Source organism: Pelmatolapia mariae, linkage group LG12, assembly GCF_036321145.2.
Source record: "Pelmatolapia mariae isolate MD_Pm_ZW linkage group LG12, Pm_UMD_F_2, whole genome shotgun sequence".
In the NCBI taxonomy this organism is placed as follows: Eukaryota; Metazoa; Chordata; class Actinopteri; order Cichliformes; family Cichlidae; genus Pelmatolapia; species Pelmatolapia mariae.
In genome coordinates, this window is record NC_086237.1 from 33,219,043 (window position 1) to 33,241,506 (window position 22,464).

The 22,464-nt window shown below is 38.5% G+C and overlaps 1 protein-coding gene across 1 annotated transcript in view; it reads left to right on the forward strand.

Moving 5' to 3' along the window:
* The window catches only part of si:dkey-215k6.1 (transmembrane protein 132C), a 269,137-nt gene that overhangs the window by 191,089 nt on the left and 55,584 nt on the right, over positions 1-22,464 (forward strand). Inside the window, exon 5 of the mRNA XM_063489390.1 lies at positions 1,562-1,757. Coding sequence (XP_063345460.1) covers positions 1,562-1,757 — 196 coding nt within the window. The remainder of the gene's footprint in view (positions 1-1,561; positions 1,758-22,464) is intronic.

Consider the following 22,464-nt stretch of genomic DNA (forward strand, 5'->3'; position numbering starts at 1 on the left):
GAAAGTTTTAAGTGAATCAGTTACTGATGCGCACAATACCAAAAGTTCATTAATGGTTAGGTTAATCGGGTAAACTTTTTACATCAGTTTGTTCTCATCTCAATGAGCAATTTAATACCGCATTCTCAGATACCTAATGCTACACACTATTATGCAGTTGGGGCCCTGTGGCATTGGTACTGACATGCCATCTATGGCAATATCAGCCACCAGGAGCCAAGGTATCTCTATTAGAGAGCCACAAATCTGTATTAGGAGGTTGAAGAACTGTTAGTGACATATACTGGGAGTTCGTTTTCTTTCCTTTTTTTTTTTGCAAATTTGTTCAATTTTTCACCTTTTTTCAATCGAAATTGTTCTTTTTTTTTTCTTACTTTTTAGGTTTAAGCACTGCAAACTACTTGTTGAGGTTTAAAACACACACGCCTCCACAGCAATAACTGTGATGATTGACAAATAATGATTTAGGGGTTACAGACCCCTCCCTTAGCTCTGGGGCACATAAACCAAAGGACACCTTGTGTATAAATGAGCCACACCAGCAGCTGTGATAAACAGTGCTAAGCGATGATGTGGGAATTAGAAAAGGCTTGTCCAGCAAGGCAGTTATCCAAATTAAATATGCAGTTTTACTTTAAACAGTAGGATCTCGCGCCATCTTGTAAGACTTAATACCTGCTTAGCTAAGATGTGTACCCCATAATGAGGTTCTGTTCTGATATGATATGGAGTTTCTGATAATGACATTGCTTTGTATTAAACACTGTTTTTCTTTGTTCCTTAAAACATTTGGTCTCTGTATTAGGGTTACAGTGGCATTAAATATTAGAGGAACTGAAATACCTCATTTGCTATACACTGGTTCATCCACAGTACTCTAAACAGTAACATTTTACTTTCAACCTCCAATTATCATTTTCATAAGTAGTAGTAGTAGTGTTTGGTCAGTGTCAGGAATTGTAACTGGCTCAAGGGTACCATTTCTGAATATTTTAAAGAACAAATAAATTATTCTACCATATAAAAATAATATAGGCAGCATGGTGGCACGGTGGTTAGCACTGTTGCCGCACAGCAAGAAGGTCCTGAGTTCAATTCCAACATCAGGCCGGGGTCTTTCTGTGTGGAGTTTGCATGTTCTCCCCGTGTTTGCGTGGGTTCCCTCTGGGTACTCCGGCTTCCTCCCACCGTCCAAAGACATGCAGCTTGTGGGGATAGGTTAATTGGATAATCCAAATTGCCACTAGGTGTGAATGTGAGTGTGAATGGTTGTCTGTCCCTGTGTGTTAGCCCTGCGACAGACTGGCGACCTGTCCAGGGTGTACCCCGCCTCTCGCCCTATGACAGCTGGGATAGGCTCCAGCGCCCCCCGCGACCCTGAAAAGGATAAGCGGAAGCGAATGGATGGATGGATGGATAAAAATAATAACTGTAATCTATTATTGCTCTCCACTGTCTTTGTGTTAGTATGTTAGTGATGTCTAAATCCATAGAGCATCCTATAAATACAGCAAATATTTCTAATATCTCTAACATCTCTAACCACTGTTTGTCTTTGTAGATTAGAAAGTCCTTCCTATGAGGTCATGCAGCTCGACTTTGAGGTGGATAACGTGATTAACCTGGTGCCAACCCAGACTCTACACTGGAGCGTTGAATACCCAGCTGGCACACAGACAACTTCCAGGCAAACAGAGAAAGTTTCACACCTCTATATCAGCAGTGCCGACATACAGGGCATCGTACCACTGGCTGAGGTAAGGGATGATTTGATAGATGAGTACAGATATAGATATCTATGAGCATACATATTGACATGCCCAGCAGCACACACTTGTTACATTTGCTGGAATAGACTTAATTTTTCCCTCCATTTCCCTCCTCCTTCTAACCTTCTTGCTGACACCCCCAGCCACCTCCTTCCTCTAGGGTGATCAAAGCTGTAAAGGTCAACTTGTTTACCCCCTCCTGTTGCTACAAGCCTCCCGGTCTCTCTCTCTCTCTCTCTCTCTCTCTCTCTCTCTCTCTCTCTCTCTCTCTCTCTCTCTCTCTCTCTCTCTCACCTTCTTAGACAGACACACAGCAGGTTTTTTTTCCTCACAGGTTTCAAAATAATAAGCAGCCTCACAAGCAGTCATGCAGATTGACAGGCTGACATAGAGTCACTCACACAGACTTTGTAATAACAGTCATTGCCTAAAATTCACAGACGCCCTTACTTTCACTTCTCTATTGTATCCTGTAGGTGTCCTTCCTTGTAATAATCAAATACAAAGACTGCCCTTTATACATATGTAAATTGAGTTCAGTTCAGTTTTGTTTATATAACGCCAAATCACAACAACATTCACCTCAAGGCACTTTCTATTCTAAGGTGAAGACCCTACAATAATACAGAGAAAACTCTAAAAAATCTAAAAGAAAAAGTCTAACAGTCCTCTATGAGCAAGCACATGGCAACAGTGGGAAGAAAAAACGCCCCTTTAACAGGAAAAAATATCTGGCAGAACCAGCGTTAGGGAGGGACAGGCATCTGCCTGATGCCTTTATTGGTGTTTATTGGACTGGTGGTCCTCTGCCACGACCATTTGGAGTTGAGGGGAAAACCCTCCATGTTCCTAGACTTTAAAAAGCACTGACATTACCAACAAGTCTTCAGAACAAAACCAAAGGAATAAAAAGAGGCATTTAGTTATTTATTATACACTTGAAAAATGAGAGGAAATAATCTAATAACATATTGGCACTGTAAATTAGCTGTAGTGGGCAGCAGGCCATACTAGGCAGCAAATGTGAAAGATCATAGCAAATGTTACACAAATACTTTAATTAAACCCTTAATTAAACCTTTTATGGGGTCCAGTCAAAAATGGCCAAGCACTATTCCATCCATCCATCCATCTTCTTTTGCTTATTTGCATATCTTTTGATATGCAAGCCTATCCCAGCTTGCATAGGGTGAGATGCAGGGTATAGCCTGGAGAGGCCGCCAGTTAATCTCAGGGCCAGCACTAATTCATGCATCCATCCATTTTATTTTGCTTATCCAAATCAGGGTCGCGGGCCATGAAGCCTGTCCCAGCTGCTATGCAAGAGCCAGTGTTGGTCCAGCACTAATTCAAATTCTATTAAATAATATGATTTTTTTTTATTTACATTTAATTATAATTTTTTAACCTTTGGGGTTTTTTTTTTTTTGCTTGCATTATTTATTTGAGTCTTCGTTGAGTTCTTTGAGATTTATAAGTACAAGGAAATGAACAAAAATAGTTACAGTGTATAAAACTTACATATCTATTTGGTGAAGTAAAACAAATTTCACCTTAAATGAGTAAAATGATCATTGACTGTTTAGTACTGTAGATTTGGTGCAGAGAGAGACAGAGAGAGAAAGAAAAAAACTCATAAAGTTAAATTTAAAACTGTCTGCCTGCAACATTTCTATTAAGACAAAATATCCCTATTACAACATACATTGGAAAGCCCAAACAGCTCTGGCTAAAGCAACCAAGAACCCTTAGGCTAAAAAGCGAGGCGGGGAATGCTTTTCAAAATGCTCCTAGTTCCATTACCACTGAGGTAGAGCTAATCTGCCCTGATAGCCCTCCTTCAAACAGCAAAGCCCTAGTGACAAAACCCAATTTTGTTCAGGTCTCTGCACCCCCTGTCTTTTTCACACACTGCAAAAAGCAAGCTTGAAACCATCATTTCGAATAGCAGGGCTGTTGGGATTTTGCTTTGCTCAGTGTGAATGGAACGTCAGGATGAGCTACAGCTTCTGACACTCTACACTTTATAACATAACCGAAGATTTTTTTATCACTGTTATTATTAGAGTGATGGGTATTACTTATATTAAATTTACATTAAACATAAATTACATTACTACATGTTTTATTACAAAAAGAGAGATGATAAAGTTACATTTTTCTACAATATTTCTACAAGTTACTGTGCATAATACGAGGCTTTCTTTTTGGGTTGGGTTTTTTGCCCCCGATTGTATCATAATAAATATATATAATTCATAATTCATTCATGTATATAATTCATATATAATTCAGCTTTTGTGAACATAAATTAGGTGTTGTGGGAATGAACAGCAAAATTATTTTATGCCTTTATAAGGTGTTATAGGTGTATAACTGCAAAAGTTGGTCATTTTAGTTGATTGCTAGGTTGTTGCTACGCAACATAATGATGGCATAATGACTGACATGGGTGTACAAATGTTTGGTTGAGTTCATTTTAAAAAACATGATTTGTATTTATAGCCATATTTTTTATGGTCATCCTATTATTATTATTATTATTATTGTGAATATAAAAAGTATACTGTATACTGCAGCAAAATAAATGCTTTAAATGACTAAATTATTAGAGAATTCTGGGCTAAAATTTAGCAGCTACGTTTAAAAAAATCCTTGGAAGGTTATAAAACGGAAACACACAATTGTCTGGTGTTTAGTTAGGGTCATTAAATCTCAAATCAGCCAACTGAGCTCCGAACACTGAGCTCCTGAAAACAACCCATTCTTTTACAAATGTTTGTACTACCAGTCTGCATGCCAAGGTTTTTGGTGCGTTTATACATCTGTGATCGTGGACGTGATTGGAACGTCTGAATTTCTATGAGTTGGATGGGTGAGTGAGTACTTTTGGCAAGATAGTGTGCATTAAAATGGTTGTTAAATTCCAGCATCATACATTTAGCTCTTTGAGATATTCATGTTCAAAAACTGCCTCAGATTTCAATGTGCAAAAAAGTGGACTGACCATTTTTGAAAAATATATATCTTTGTTTTGATACATGAAACTAAAATTTGATAACTTTGAAACATAAAAATGTTATGCAAATTGGAGATGGTCAAGTATACGGCCTGTTTTGATTTCAGACGCAACAACCTGTTGTTGTGATTAGAAGTTATCAACATGAGTAAGAATGATTATATGTAACTGAAGCAGTTTTCTAATTGCCTCCAGCATTATATGGATAAAAAAATACATCTGTTGTCTCTGTCACTCCTAACTCTTAGTTACACACACAAAGAAATGTATTTGTATCCACACATGGACACAGACATTTTTTCTTTCCCTCCCTCTATTTCTCTTTCGCCCCTCTCCTTGGGTAAAAGCATCAAAATGGCTGCTATTACGAGCCATTTGGGCCTCCAAATTTGTTTACCAGAACTCCTGACCAGGTCTTGATTGCTGGTTGGTTATTTAAGGTGACTTTCACTGAGAGGGGTCTTTGTGATAGATTACCAAGATGAAAGCTCCAACTTTTCCGGGTTTTCTTGGAGAGAAGGAATGATAAAAGAATAAAATTATGAGCTGCTAGTGAATCTTCAAAAAGAGCTGGATGAAAATGCTTTCACACTATCATCTATCCTTTTTTCTATACAATTCCACATCTGGGAAATATGAAATCCTTCTCACAGCTGTTTAAACAGCCTAAAAGCTAAATATGACGTAACATTTCATCACAAGCACTCTAGACTGACCTTAAAGCATAATTTCCTAGCCATCTGTCTGGTTGATTTAACTCCACTTTATCCATCTTCTACCAGCCTCCAAATCAAAAGTCAGCTTATCAACAGGTCTGATGTGATAGTGCAGTGTATTCTATTTTACAAGGCAGCAATGAAAAACAGAGCCCTGGCTGTCATTACCAAAGCCCTCTCCGACATTTTCCTCCTAATTCCATATATCCATTACGGTTCTGGTCTGTTGCCTGAGCTGGAAAGAAAGAGGTCCTCTTCAGGAAACGATGGATTATTAGGAGTAATTTATCTCCTGTAGGGGTGGAAAAATTGGTTTCATCTTTTACAGAGGAGAGGTGACTGGGGCAGAAACAGTTGTTAGGGAAAGAAGAGAGACAAAAGAGAGCTATATAGAAATAGAGACAGAATGGCAGAAATTAGCACCAAAAATTGGGTTTCAATTTACGACAGTTAGCAATTGTCTAGCAAAAGATTGGCATTGATTTCTGCCAACGGCTAGATCAAGAACAAAACACAGATTAATATTAACTAAGCAATTTACAATACCTTGTAACCCAATGCCAAAAAATGGGAACAAATCCAATTCCTGTCACTGACTTCTCAAACAAACCGTCCATCATAAAATTCACAGAGCATTTGCTGAATAGGAGCAAAGAGGACTTTGAATTTATTGCCTTAGGAGAACAGCAGCGTGGAGGAGAAGAACTGCAAAGAACCCTGAAAACTCTGAATAGTGAATATGTGAATTTCCTATTTTGAAAAGTGGGTTGTCATACTTGAATGGACCCACAGTGATGGCCAATGGTGGCCTTTATTTGTCCCAGACAGTCCTCTCAAATCTGACGGTGAAAAATTTTCTGAAGAATATGGGCAATAAACCCGTTAAAGCTTAGATTAGGATGTAGTAACACACACTGCGTTCACATTTTAAGTCAGTCAATTCACCGCCTATTGCCTCATATAAGTAACTTTGGCAGTTGTGCTGTTTGCGTTAAATCCATTCGTTTTGTCCCACTATATGAATTTCAGACGATATTCACTTTAGGTGGTAATATCAAAAAGTGTGATAAGAACCATACACGATGTCTGTATGTCATGACATGGGTTGTAAGAAAGGAGTTGTATCTGCTGTTTTATCTACAGTGTATTGGATGCATAACTTAATCGCTATAAATTAAAAGATGGCACTGAAGACTTCAGTTATAAAATGTCCAAATGAAATAAGCCTTAAATACCTTTTTGAAGCTTTTTGAAGTGTAAGTCAACATAAGTCTTAGTTTCTGCACTTGTTTTCTTGAGGATCTCAGAGAAAACATATCTGAAATAGCTGCAAAGTTTGACTGCACATTGTTATTATTCCAACCAAAATGTCCTGGTGAAGGTGAAGAAAGGATATAAAATCACGGGAGAGATTTGAAACGGAGAAGAATTGTTCAAATTCTAACATACAATGTATAAGGTGTAGCATGTTTATTATAGTCCATATAATGTCCATATATTATACAGACGTTCAGTACTTTTGTCCATATAGTGTATACGGATAAAACATTGTGATTATACACCATATGGGAAAAAGTACTGAACTATATACACATTATAGCATGAGGTGCCATAGCATGGAAACCCACGCCATGATGCTCCCGCTGGACAGTTGTTATGCTGATGTTAATACCAGAGGAGGTTTGGGGCTCTGCAGTTATTGAGTTACCAGAGCATTGTGAACTTTTACGCATTATGCACTTCACAGCATTCAACGACTCCAATCTGTAACTGGTGACACCTCAATTAGATTAAGAAGTGTGAGCAAAACATTTTGCCCATATTGTGTACAAACAGTGCAAATTAAAAACAGGGTGTAGCTGAGAGTGATGGGATGCCATTTATCTTGCAAGTGACTGGTCAAAAAGTACAGGCATATAACCGCTGAACTGATGGTGCCACTAGTAAAAACCTTAGAGGATACTCGTAGTGATTCTAATTCATTTTAAGAAGTCCACCAATACCAAAACCAAATATGATGATATCCAATAGTTTTCAGTATTTCTCTTAAAACCACGTCACTAAAACAAAAAATGTCATTAACAGGATAAACTGTCTGTTAACATGAATGTCTTTGCCATTGTGTTTGAAATGGCCAAGTTTCATTAGCAATGACTGCATTGCATTGTATGTTTTTTGGATGAACTACTGTAAAAATATAGAAGTAAAGAGAAAAATAGGGAGAAAGAACCCTATTGCGTTACTTAGGAGAAAACAAAATGAAAAGGAATGTCAGAGTGGGCCTACTATACCTTCCTATAGAGTGATTTTATAAGCTAAAAATAATTGAACCATAATAATGTTGTTTTATGCTCTCCGCAGGTGTCATTACACACTTCAGCAGAGTGGTTTCAGAGGGAAAGAAATCTGCACATGCATTTGCAATAATACTTTCATATCTGATGCTTTGTGCATACATTTATTTCTTTCTTATGTGAAGAAAAGGGTAGTGAATAAATGTTTTTTGTTCCCATTGTCTTCTTTTGGGATTAAGTAGTTTAAATTTCATCCACTCCTCTTTTCCCCTCTTTTTTCTCCTCCATCTCACCTCCATCTCACCTCATTCCTTTATTTTATTCCCACCCTTCCTTCTGTTTCTGTGTCCCCCTATCTGGTCTTCATTGCTATCCTCTTTCTATTTCTCCGCTGAGTTTCACCTCTCTCTGAGGCTTTGCTATGTAATTAATTCTTAATTAGAACACTTGTTTATCTTTGTTGCTTAAAGATGCGTGCGTGTGTGTATGTGTGCATGTGCAGACCTCTTAGCAGAGCAGTTATGCTAAGTGGCTTCTTAATTTGCCTCCTCTTATTGGTTCCCTGTAAGAGGAAGTTAGTAAGTGGGAAGAAGACACTGAAAAGTCAATAATCTTTTGATGAAATCTCGCACACACCCCCACCACATTGTTTTCAAACTCAGTTTTACTATTTTCATGGTGTATATGTTTATTAACAGCTGCATTTTCATGCCTATTTCCCAATTCCACTCCTCTATACATTATATATAGCTTTTTGTCTGTTTATACTAATAGCAACACACAGTAAAATCAGTCGAATAGAGTAAGACAAATAAAGATTTGATCCCTTCTGTAGTTCTAATGAACAGTCCCTGATTTTATATTAGTTTGTTTTAATGGAGAGATACAGAAAATCGACCGAAAATCCAGGAGAAACATATTACATGCACTTTACATAAAATGTATACGTTGATTTGCATGTCACTGTGTGAAACAAGTATTTGATCCCCTAAAATATGACTTAATACTTGGTGGAGAAAACATTGTTGATAAACACAGCAGTGAGGTATTTTCTCATAGTTTTGCACACATCTCAGGAGGGATTTTGGTCCATTTCTCTTTACAGAAACTCTTGAAATTCATTAGGTTTCATGGCTGCTACTTAGTAACTCGAAGCTTCGGCTCCCTCTACAGATTTTCTATAGGATTGAGGTCTGGAAATTGACATGGCCATTCCATTAACTTAATGTGCTTCTTCTTTAGCCATTCTTTGTTGTCTTGGCGGTATGTTTTGGACCATTGCATGGTGGACGACCCATCTTCAGTGTATTAGCTTAGGGAATGAGGTTCTTATCCAAGATTTTATAGTATATCACGGTGAAGTCGTACTGTACCCTTAGCAAAAAAAAAAGCCCCAAAGGATAATGTGTCCAGCTCCACTTGACTGTGCGGATGGTGTTCTTTGGGTCATACTCAGGATTTCTTTTCCTCTAAACATGATGGGTTGAGTTAATGCCAAAGGAGCTCAATTTTGGTTTCATCTTACCACAGCACTTTCTCCCAAGCCTTCTCTGAATTATTTAGGTCCTCACTGGCAAACATAAGACGGGCCTGTACATGTGCTTTCTTGAACAGGGGGACTTTCGTCATTGCTGCATTATGATAGAGTGTGTTACCAATTGTGTGCTTGGTGACTGTGGTCTAACCTGCCTTCAGATCATTTACAAGCTCCTCTAGTAGTTTTGGGTTGACCCTACTAGAGATGTGTGTCCCATCTTCACACATCTCATGATGTGTGAAGATGGGACTATCCTCCAGGCCATAGGCAACTGGTGGTCATTTTATAATTCTTCGATTTCCAAATAACCACATCAACAGTTGTCACCTTCTCACCAAGCTTCTTGCTGACAGTGTTGTAACCCATTCCAGCATTGTACAGGTGTACAATCTAATCTCTAAAGTCTTTTGACAACTCTTTAAATTTAAATAAAATAAAGCTAATCTAAGAGATAAGGACAGATAGATTCCCTCATTTTCATAAAATAATTTAATAGGATTTGAAAATAGATATTTTAACTAATTAACCCAAATATTCTTGTTCTTAATCTCTTGTGCTGCTGTCTCTCAAGGTTGCAGAGAATCTAGCAAATCTTCATCGCCAAACCCCAACACACCCTCACAAACTTGTCTTCAGTCACAGTATTTGCTTGTTAGCAGCCTTCAAACTCCCAATTAATCAACACATATGACACATTTTATGTGCGTGTGTGAATGTGTATGTATTTGGGTCACTGAGAACTTGCGTGTCCTGGGCTGCAGGTTCATTTCCATACCGAGCGGCTGTGGTTCAGTCCAATCAGTCAACAAGAAAAGCAGGAAGAGGGAGGTTGGGGGGACGGTATGGACGTATGTGTGTGGGTGGTTTTGGTGTGTTTAAAGAGAGAAAAATAAGCAAGTTGGGAAATGACAAAAACTATAAGGCTTGAGGAGGGCCCACCATTACTTTCTTACAAAATGTAAAAAGAAAAAGAAAGTAGATGCATGCAATGTCAATGAAACAAGCTTCGTGCAGACACTTTTGCTCCAGGCAGTATGTATTAAGAAGAAGAAGCATTTGCTCTTCTTTAAATTTTTTAGTTCGCAAGACATTCACTTGATATAATGCAGCTACAAGAGAAACCCTTTCCACGCATCGTATGTTTTTGCAGTTATGTTGCAGAAAATTCTTTATGATCCTAAGAATGATCTTTTCACAGACTTACAAAAAAGGTCACTGGTGATAGTCATACTGGCATTTTTGGACGAGGTTGTTATGCCCATACACAGACTTTAATTCTTTTGATGAATTACGACATCTTCAACCCTAATGAGTATGTAAGCCGTTGTTTGTACATGCAGCATTTCATTTCCCATGAATACTCAGTCGTGTCCTTTTTGTTCTGGTTAAGAACATGAAAGGGCTCACTAGTTCAAAGTAAGCTGCTGGGCCAAACAGGAGTCATTCAAGTTCAAAAGAAGAAGCAAGGAAAGCAAAAGAATAATTTCACTATAGTTTCATCAAGTATTCCCGTAACACTTTTGTATTTTTCCTTCCTTATGATGTATGTCACACATAATCTTAAGAGAGAGGAAAAAGTAGCATCATCCAGTGTAATCTGTGGATAAAATGAACACCTGGATGAAATCCACTGAAATGCACAAGGGTTGTGATATAATAATGAGCCTACTCCTGCTAGAGCAGGGAGACAAATTGGAGTAGACAAAAAGCTTTCAGTTTCTAACAAGATGTGATGATTTGACTTCTGCTTTCCGTTTTTTATGAACCAAATCAAAAGCTGAAGAACAACCTCCTTCATGCTCAGTTACATATAATACCACCCGTGAGTTGCTCAGCCCAACCACATTATCCTAATGGGCCACTAAACCAGCTATACCAGAGCAATATGGGATGGGACGCTGTGCTCAAGTATACATGAGGACATCTGATGCCTAGCCAATTATCAAAGTTATAATAAATTGGAAATGAAACAACTTTGCAGGAGAGAAAACAATAAAAATGAGCTACATAAGAAATATCATTGCAATGGAGTAGTTATGTGGAAATCTCCCTCACCTAAAATTAGCCTAGTTAGGTTTAAGCACAATTGATGGAAATGATGGAAAGATGCAGTGGTAGGACTGCACAGACAGAGGAACCCTGGGGTAGGGGGTTAAAGTGACAGACATAAACATGAAAGAGAATATGGGAAAATGGTTGAGGGTTTAAGTAATTGAAAGAAACAAAAAAGAAGTAGACAAAGAGAGAGAGAAGGAAAGGAGCAAAGAAGGATGTAGCATGAGAGGAAATTACACACACTAATGGCAAAAGCGGGCACCAGAAGGAGTGAAAGTGAGAGTGTTGTGGCGGGGAAAAGATGGAGAAAAAGAAGAGGGCCCAGCGGAGGTGCAGAGCACCATGTAAGAGTCCCTTGGAAGTTATGGGTAGTACAAGAGGAAGAGAAGAATGAGTGAGAGGCACAGGGAAAGATAGAGAGAGAGAGGAGATGAGAGCAGGGCAGTTCTAATGCAATTAGGGGTCTGGAAATTGAAAGTACAATTCTCTCTGGGATCTTTGCAAGAGTGGTGTGTGTGTGTGTGTGTGTGTGTGTGTGTGTGAGAGAGAGAGAGAGAGAGAGAGAGAGAGAGAGAGAGAGAGGTTGAATGGGCTGTTAGCTTTCATATCTACCAAATGTCTTCATCCCTCCTCCCTGCTGCTCTATCTCTTCATCTCTCCCTCTCTCCCTCTGACTCCTCAAAATCACTCTTTTATTTTACAGTCCCCTCCCTCCATTTAATTTCTTTCGTTCCTTATCCCCCTCTTCTTTCCCGCTTCCACTCTCTCTGTCTCCATCCCTGGCTCCAACCATCTATTTCTGTACCTCTCTCTTTTCCTCTTCATCTCTCTCTCTGCGTTTTCATTTCATTAATTTGTGAAGAGGAAACGAAAATGTCAGCTGCTTTTTACATTTATATTTTGTATCTCAGACATTAAGCTGATGCGCTCCTCCATAACAACCTATCCTAAGAGCCAGAGTTGTAGAGCTTTAAATCTCAAGATCACAAAAACTTAAACTTCAAATTTAAGGAGTATTATGTTTTATGTTATTAAAACACACCGAAATATAATAATTGTATGATATAATACTATTATTTTTTATTGATTAGGCCTTTCTGAAAAAAATAAACTGTACAGTACATAGACACCTATATAGGGCTTTAAAAAGTCTTAATGATAGTCAACTGTGAAAAGGAAGAAACTGGCAATCTTTTGGGTTGATTTAATTATATTATTCTTCACAGTTAAAGGCATAAACACAAACACCAGTGTCTCCATCTAATTACCTGGTCTAATTACCTGTGTGCATAATTACCACTGGCAAATATAAACACTATCCCCAAGAAGACTATTCGCCCCATTACCACTTGAGTCCTCCGCATAGGTGAACTCACTTTGGAGTAAGCGTTTTTGTAAGTGTTTGCCCATAGATTCAACCTTTGCTTACCATGCTTGCAGTGGGACAGGAAGAAAGTAGTTTAGGTGTGTGCTAATTGCCCCAGAAACAGAATGATTGACTCTCAGATAGTCTCATAGGCTTGTTAGTATCCAATTAGTAGCTGCAATTAGTGTCAGGTTGGTGAGACAGGCTGACACTGGCCACAGAGGTGAATAGGTTAAGATTCAGCTTGATTCACCAGAGATAGGCATTATAAAACAGAGAACATGCAGTAATGAGTTACCAAGTACCTTGAATCTAAGGCTACGTTCACACTGCAGGTCTTAATGCTCAATTTCGATTTTTTGATCGAATCCGATTTTTTTGTCTGCCTGTTCACACTACAAATAAAATGCGACAGCAAACGCTCTCCAGTGTGAACGCTCAAAGCGGCCCGCATGCGCAAAAGAAGATGTCACACAGAACTCGCTCTGTTTAGACCCAGAGCAAACAATATTGTTTGACTGATTGCCCTTAAAATAAAGACTTCGGACTTTATGTTTCCAGATTTTTGCTTTAAGTTATTTTGTTATTTACATAATAATGTAGATGACCTAATAATGATCCTTTTTGCTGTTTTAGAGGAGCGGTGCTTCAAAGGATAGTTGCAGATTTCTTTCAGAATCTGCAGAAAATACAGTAAAAATAAAATGTTCACATCTCTCCAACATTGTCTTCCCAACAGTTTCACCGGATGGTAGGAAATCATTCGCGATGTCCTATCGGGCGCTTCTCCGGCGCTGATAATCGGCGTCTGTCTTGTGTCAGTGACGTAAAAGACGGATTTAATGCGACTTGACCGTTCACACAGCAGTCTCTTTCTAAAACATCGGATACGTATCGGATTCAGGACCACATACAAAAGTGACCCAGATCGGATTTGAAAATATCGGATTTGTGCGGTTCACACTGTCATACCAAGATCGGATACAGGTCGCATAGGGGCGAAAAAATCGGATTTGATGCGCTTTCGCCTGCAGTGTGAACGTAGCCTAATTGTCATAGCAGATTATCACCTGATGTTCTTGTTTAGGCTGGCCCAAAGATAATCTTTTATACAACTTGGTCTAAATAATAAAAGAAATAAACATCCGTGCACCAAACAACAAATATCTTACTTAATGTACGTTGTTTCTAAATACATTTCTCTAAACAAATTATATTGTAGTGGCACTTTGGGGTTCACTGGAATATGTTGTTATGCATAAGTGTTCATCACACTCTGATGCTAATAGTGCCTGTAATTGATTACTTTGTCCTATTGTCACAAATCGGGCTGCAGGGTCATGACAAAAGAGGAGATGCACACAAATATCAATTAAAAGGGACTATTCATTTTTAAATAAAGAAGCAAAGAGAAAATTTGAACTAATCATTGTGTGTGCAGTCAGTACAATCAGTGGCGTAAATGGGTGAAGAAATGATGTATGCATTGTTGTTTGGTGCATCTGCTGTCTGCAGATGAGATCTGCCACACAAACAGGCCAAAAGAAAGGCAAGGTGGAGTGGGTCATCACACTATACAATGAACATGTAGCTCGCAAATTTGCACATTTGTTGTTTATAAGCAGCTGCTTTTATTCATCTCACCATATACAGTGATAGCATCAAGCTGAAAGATTAGCATGTGTTTCTGTGTTTTTATATATGAGCAAAACAAATAAGTTCCACGGGCTGGTTTATTAAATGGAGGAAAAGAATATTACAGATGATCACCAATGGACCTTCAGTTCAATCAGTTTTTAACAGACTGTTGTTACGGTCTGTGATCTATAACCTGACACTATTTATCTGCTTAAAAATCTAGTTTTCAAGCAGTTTAAGGTCAATACTTTACTGTTTGTTCTATAGTGTATTTAGAAATGTCTAGCATTGTTTTAATTATATATTAAAATGCTTATATTTTCCCCTTTTTGCAAAATATTGTCTTCTCAAATCTGAGGTGACTTCACTAACTGAATGTGATTTGATGATTAGCAATGCCCAACCCATTACATAAACCCAAATTTGTCCTGTAAATAATAAAATAGGGACGTTAAGTCACAGAGATGAATAGCTTATATTCATGTTGTGCACAATACCCGTTTTCTCATGTTTATGCCTTTATTTTTATTTTCAGCCGCTTTTAGGGAGAACAGAACTTCTGTGTACTTTTTAAATCATCATTTATACAGCAGCTTTCAACACACATTCCCACTTGGGAGCTACTTGATACAATCACAGCCTCATGCTGTTATCCACCCACCAGCTGGGCATTTATTACCTTGAAGTTATCAATTCGACATGTTTCATCATGCAGTGTGTGGTTGAATCAGTCACACAAGGATCAGCAGTACCTTCAAGAATGCTTTATCCACCTATTCTCCTACACAAATTAAAATGTAAATAGGGTTATGTTCAGCAAAAACTGATGTACCAACTAGTTAGCTTAAGGGCTGGGAACTTAATGAATTGTTGTATTGGATTAAAAAAAACAAAAAACGGGTGTTCAGAAAAGAAAATGAGGAAAAAAAGCTGTAGAATCCTGCCTCTTGTGACAGCACAGTCAACAAATCATCAAAAACACATACATTTCATTTTAAAATGACTGTTAGCTGTGTCTTTCATCAAATCCCCAAACGATTTAAGCATCCTATCCAGCAGTCATGACTTCCTATCATAGGTAGTTGTAATTGCATCAAAATTCATGTTTGTGAAATGTATCTAATTTAAATTTAATCTAATTTTATAATTTCTAAATCTTTCAGACAAAGTAGTAATCTTCTTGTTATTCTTTTGTATTATCTTGTGTTTCATATGTCTCTAATTCAAGCCTACAAGCGCTGTCAGTTTTATCGGGGGTTTCGCTGTTGCTATATTATTATAAACATCCTAAAATAACTCCCAATGAAAGAGTAGAAATCTGGCTCATGCTCAGTTACTAATGATTAGCCTGACGTCTTACAGATCACAAGAAACATTTCAGCGTTTGGCCAGAGCTTGCCCTAAAGTAATTACTCTGTCTAACAAATAGATTTGATTTGCTATTGCACCCATATGCACACACAGTTGCGCACACATACTTATACACATGTACAGAAAAGTGGCACAGACACACACTTGAACATGCACATGTACACATACACACACACACAACTGTGTTGCCGTCAAATAAATGTGGCGGCACTCCTCGGGCCTAATAGTCTGGCTGTAATTAACATTGTCATAGTGATAATAGCCATTTATCCCTGATGCGCACACACACACAGACACACACAGTCCAAACCTCTATCTTGTCTAGGCAGTTCGCCCAGCTGTCATCTCCCTCATCTGTTTTTCTCCCTCCCACCTTTCCTCCCCCTTCCCAACAGTATTTAGACCCCATGATCTTTCTTTTCCTGTTTTCACATTTCCTTTTTACGGAGCTATTCTCTTTCATTCTCCCCTTCTTCCACTTTCCTCTTACACATCTGCACTGTGCTTTTGCTTTTTCTTTTCACTCATCCCATCAACTATCTTACTTCACACAATTCTTCATTTCACATGTTTTATTGTCTTTTATTACCTTAACACAGTCTAACCAAATTACTTATGGATTTATGTTCATGCTGAAGTATAATATAGTCAGCCTTTCACTGAAGTTTATTTGCATGCTATTTTATTTTGGAAGTTACTCAAACTCATGCTTCCCATTTTGTTTTGCTCCCTGATTTCATTGGTTTTCCTGCCAGTTTGCCCACCACCTGTTACTTATTATCTGATCAGTTTTCCCAAAATACAATATATACTTCCTGCTGTTCCAACTTCGGTTGCCAGGTTGTTAATGCTCTGCTTTGTAGACAACCATTCTTCATTGGTTTAAAGTCTTTTTGTTTTTTTCCCCATATATGTGTGTGGTTCTTACACCTATAAAGCAAGCTATATACAGGGTGGGCCATTTATATGGATACACCGTAATAAAATGGGAATGGTTGGTGATATTAAAGTCCTGTTTGTGGCACATTAGTATATGTGAGGGGGCAAACTCAAGATGGGTGGTGACCATGGTGGCCATTTAGAAGTCGGCCATCTTGGATACAACTTTTGTTTTTTCAATAGGAAGAGGGCCATGTGACACATCAAACTTATTGGTAATGTCACAAGAAAAACAATGGTGTGCTTGGTTTCAACGTAACTTTATTCTTTCATGAGTTATTTACAAGTTTCTGACCACTTATAAAATGTGTTCAATGTGCTGCCCATTGTGTTGGATTGTCAGTGCAACCCTCTTCTCCCACTCTTCACACACTGATAGCAACACCGCAGGAGAAATGCCAGCACAGGCATCCAGTATCTGTAGTTTCAGGTGCTGCACATCTCGTATCTTCACACCATAGACAATTGCCTTCAGATGACCCCAAAGATAAAAGTCTAAGGGGGTCAGATCGGGAGACCTTGGGGGCCATTCAACTGGCCCATGACGACCAATCCACTTTCCAGGAAACTGTTCATCTAGGAATGCTCGGACCTGGCACCCATAATGTGGTGGTGCACCATCTTGCTGGAAAAACTCAGGGAACGTGCCAGCTTCAGTGCATAAAGAGGGAAACACATCATCATGTAGCAATTTCAAATATCCAGTGGCCTTGAGGTTTCCATTGATGAAGAATGGACCCACTATCGTTGTACCCCATATACCACACCAAACCATCACTTTTGTTGTTCCAACAGTCTTGGAGGGATCCATCCAATGTGGGTTAGTGTCAGACCAATAGCGGTGGTTTTGTTTGTTAACGTCACCATTCACATAAAAGTTTGCCTCATCACTGAACAAAATCTTCTGCGTGAACTGAGGGTCCTGTTCCAATTTTTGTTTTGCCAATTCTGCAAATTCTGTGCGCTGATCTGGGTCATCCTCGTTGAGATGCTGCAGTAGCTGGAGTTTGTAAGGGTGCCATTTGTGAGTAGCTAATATCTGCCGAAGGGATGTTCGACTAATGCCACTCTCCAGTGACATGCGACGAGTGCTACGCTGTGGGCTCTTGCTGAATGAAGCTAGGACAGCCACTGATGTTTCTTCATTAGTGACAGTTTTCTTGCATCCACATTTTGGCAAATCCAACACTGAACCAGTTTCACGAAACTTAGCAAGCAGTTTGCTAACTGTAGCATGGGAGATGGGTGGTCTCGTAGGGCAGCGGTCCCCAACCTTTTTTGCGCCACGGACCGGTTTATGCCCAACAATATTTTCACGGACCGGCCTTTAAGGTGTCGCGGATAAATACAACAAAATAAAACTAGTACCGGTACCGAAAAAAAGAAGATTTATTCATAACACATGTGAAAAGACCCAGGAAAACCGAGTTAACGATAAAAACGATAACAAAATAACGCTGAAAACCGAGAAAAACCCTGAAAACCATACATTTCACACCTGAGCCTCAACTCTCGCGGCCCGGTACCAAACGACTCACGGACCGGTACCGGTCCGAGGCCCGGGGGTTGGGGACCGCTGTCGTAGGGTGTCTTGCATTGAAATCTGATGCAATGACCTGGTTACTGCGTTCACCTCACTGTTCCAAAAAATAGTAATGTATAGTATCTTACTGTATGTTTTACAGTTTTGTACTGTCTTTCTAGAATATTATTAAATTTACATAAGTAGACTGTGATTTTACATGTCAAAGGTAAAATAACATAACAACACTGTAAATATAGTAAAACACAATTTACTTGTTTTTTAAATATATTTTTTTGTACATATGCATATTTAGATTGTAAAAATACATTCAGAAATGTATCATAATTTCACAAATATTTGTCTGTTATGTGAGAGAATGATCTGTTAAATTCAAATGTAATACTATGGAAAAATATATAAAATTATCGAAAATTAATGAGAATAATCAATAATTAAAGGAGTATTTGAATTATAATTTGTGGTCAGAAACTTGTAAATAACTCATGAAAGAATAAAGTTACGTTGAAACCAAGCACACCATTGTTTTTCTTGTGACATTACCAATAAGTTTGATGTGTCACATTTGGACTAGGAGAGGTCCACATAGATGTGCACCCCCTGGAACTTGGGGTTGCTCACTCTCACCACAACAGCATTGTTTGTGGTCAGTGGGGGTGCTTTGAATGAAGTTTACCACAATATCTTTGGTCTTTTCTACCTTCAGCAAGAGATTGCTTTTTACATTAGTTTGCTTGCTGTAGTTTGCTTCATGATGAGGCACCCTACAGTTGTGTTGCCCACAAACTTTAATATGTGATTGATGTGACTGTCGGAGTTTGATAGTTTTGGAGGTGTTACTGCCAACCAGCACAGTTTGTGGCCTCCCTATGAGAAAGTCTTGTACACAATTACAGAGAGGGATCTTGAGTCCCAAGTGGCTGAGTCTATGCATTAGCTGCTTGGGAATGATTGTGTTGAATGTTGCACTGAAATCTAAGTACAGCATCCACACACATTAATTCTCTGAGTCCAGGTGGGTGAGGGCAGGATGGAAAGCAGTGGAGATGGTGTCATCTTTTGACCTATAGGCAAACTGAAGCTGATCCTGGGAGGGAGCCTGGACTTGATGTACTGCATGACCAGCCACTTGAAATACTTTGTGATGAAGGAAGTAAGTGTTACGGGCCAATAGTCATTTAAACTAGATGGGAAGGGCTTCTCTGGTTCTGGTATTATGGTTGTGGCGTTGAGACATGTGGGGACAACAGCTTGGCTTAGAGACACACTGAAGATGTCAGTGAATACACCCTTGAGTTTCCCAGCACAATCCTTCAAAAAAAAAAAAAACAAACAAGGTACATTATTTGGCCTGCCTCCCTTGCAGGAGTTGAAACTGAAGAGGGTCTTGTTAACGCTGGCTGCAGCCAGACGTTTTACATATAGCCTCATAAACCAAAATTGGCAGATCCACCACTGGCACCCTGCGCTTATCACGGATAAGAGCAGGTTCAACTTGAGCACATGTGATTGTTGTGAAAGGGTCTGGAGAACATTATGTTGCCTGCAACAACGTTCACCATTGTCGTTCCTCCTAGTGCAAACAATGCTGGCCTTATGTGGCACGAGCATGCAAAGAGTTCCTGGAGCATGAACTGATACCATTGACTGGCCACTACGCTTGCCTGATCTAAATCCAATAAAGGTCCTCTGGGATGTTATGTTTTGGTCCATCCAACTCTGCCAAGTTGCACCTCAGACTGTCCAGGAGCTTAGTGATGCCTTGGTCAAGATCTGGGAGGAGACTCCCAGGACACTATCCATCATCTTAGTCGGAGCATGCCTTCACGTTGTCAGCCATGCATAAAAACAGATGGGGGGGGCATACAAACTAATGTACTGTATTTGTACTACCATTTTCAATTGCTGCAATGACATTTTGGCAAAGTGGACTGGCCTCTTCGGATTAAGCTGATATAGATACATAGATAGGTGCGTGTGTGTGTTAAACTATATATGTATATTGTAACTGATTTGAATTAGTCGAATTAGTGTGAAAATAAAAAAAGTAGAAGTATCCTTAGTATATAATTAAATGTGAGTAAAGAATATTAATATTATCCACGTGTGAAAATTAATTTAAGTAGTTACATGTAAAATACCCCGTAAAGCAATACATACACAGACATGAAAACAAATAGAAATGAGCATGTACACACATGCGCAAAAAGACATGTTCATGCATTCACACACACACACACACACACACACACACTAACACACACGCACACACACACAGAATGTCATACCGTTGATGTGTTTAATGGGTCTGTAGTAAATTGCAGCTAAGTGCCTTCAACAAATTTTCCTTCAGCAGCTGAGCCTTGACACACAGTGCATGTGTGTAAGCTCATATTGTCATGCTGAAAATACTTGGCTGGTGGCAGGAATGATGTAATAAAGTGGAACAATATTAATATATATTGTGTATATATATATATATATATATATATATATATATATATATATATATACGTATATAGTATAGGTAGATTTTTAGACACCTTGTCAAACACAGAGCAGAGATGTCAAATACCTTGTCATTCATATATATGTATATATACATATATATGTGTGTGTGTGTGTGTGTGTGTGTGTGTGTCACCATAAATATGTACAAACTATAAATGTTTCTAGAAAGAGTATATAAACCAAATTCCAGTGCAGCAAAACAACTTCAAAGAACCTCAATTAATGTACTAACCCTGTCTTGACAATGGCATTGGAGCAGAAATATGTTAAACACTAGATTTGCACACATGCACTCCTTTAATGACTTTAATGATTAATTAACGCCGTATATGTATATATGTATTAAACAGTGTAAAGGGTTGTATGACCTAAAATTTGTTTTACTAGCCTTCTGCTGTGGGATTTCGGTGTAGACGCATACATGCATGCAATATCAGCTTTCTGCCTTTCGGCCTTCTGAACTCTGGATGCATAAATATGTACAATAGCAAAAAAAATCTTTTCAGTCTTTCTCTGTTTTCTTTTGTACCACACTTTTTTATATCACAGCAAATATCAAGATGAACAGCGTGGGACTTTTACAGTGACAAATAACAACTGAACATTGATCCTGATGGTCTTTGATGATTAAGTGCAACTTCATTGCTCTGACTAAACCAATGCAATTGTTTCTCTGTTGCATTTGTGCAAATACATACACGGAGGAATGAAATTCAATGATTGCATAATGACATGGGAATAGGGTCTGGATCAAATAACATTTGTTAATGGGGATATTGGGTACCTTCCTGATTAAAAGGCCAATTACTCCATTAACTATTCGTCCTTTTAACTAAATGACTCATATGTCAATAAATGGGATGCCTTTAATGCATTTTTGGGCCATTTGGTGGTTTGCTTTTAGCAAAGCATATGCTTGGTTTGGCCCAAATGTGTCAATATGTGCCTAGCTTTGTAAGTGTGTGCCATGTATTTAATATAGCCAAAGGGCTATAGGCTGATTAAATGACTGCTTTGAATTTAAAACAGTGTCCTGTTGCTTTGGGTATAGAAGAAATTCTATCATGTCTTAGTGTGTTAACATCATTCAGTTTAATGTATTCAAACTCAGAAAGTCATGGATGGCTAGCCCTCATTTGCAATCATGTGACATGATTTTGTTTTTTCATTTTTACAGGTAAAGACACCAAACACAGTCTGTTTTCTTTATACTGATAAAATTGTTCCTTCAAAATAAAAGAACAAGTAGACTTGCTGCAGAACCCTTTCTTACCCTTCTAGTAAAATGGACTGTAGTATATGATGCATTTATTTCCCAAAAATAGAAATTTAAATTCTTTAAGGGCAGTAGCAGAAGGAACGGGGTGGGTGAGGGTGGGGGATGGGGGTGGCTGGGACTTATGCCACAGGGTTTGCAAGACTGTGGTTAGAGGTCAAAAAAAGTGCAAACGGATGACAAGAGTTGTATATGTTCCAAAAATGTCCCCCAAATAAGTAACTTGACAAGTTAAGAAATGAAGAGAATAGTAGATAGGGTAGATATGTTCTCATTTATATGTGTGTTTTTAAGCATGTGTTAATATCTTTGTGTTAATTGTTTGTCTGTATTTTCATTCTGATGGAAAGAAATTCCGGCATTTTATGTGCGAGTGTGTGTAAAAAGGAGAGAGATGGAAAGAGAGTGGGTGAAGATCAGCAGAGGAGAA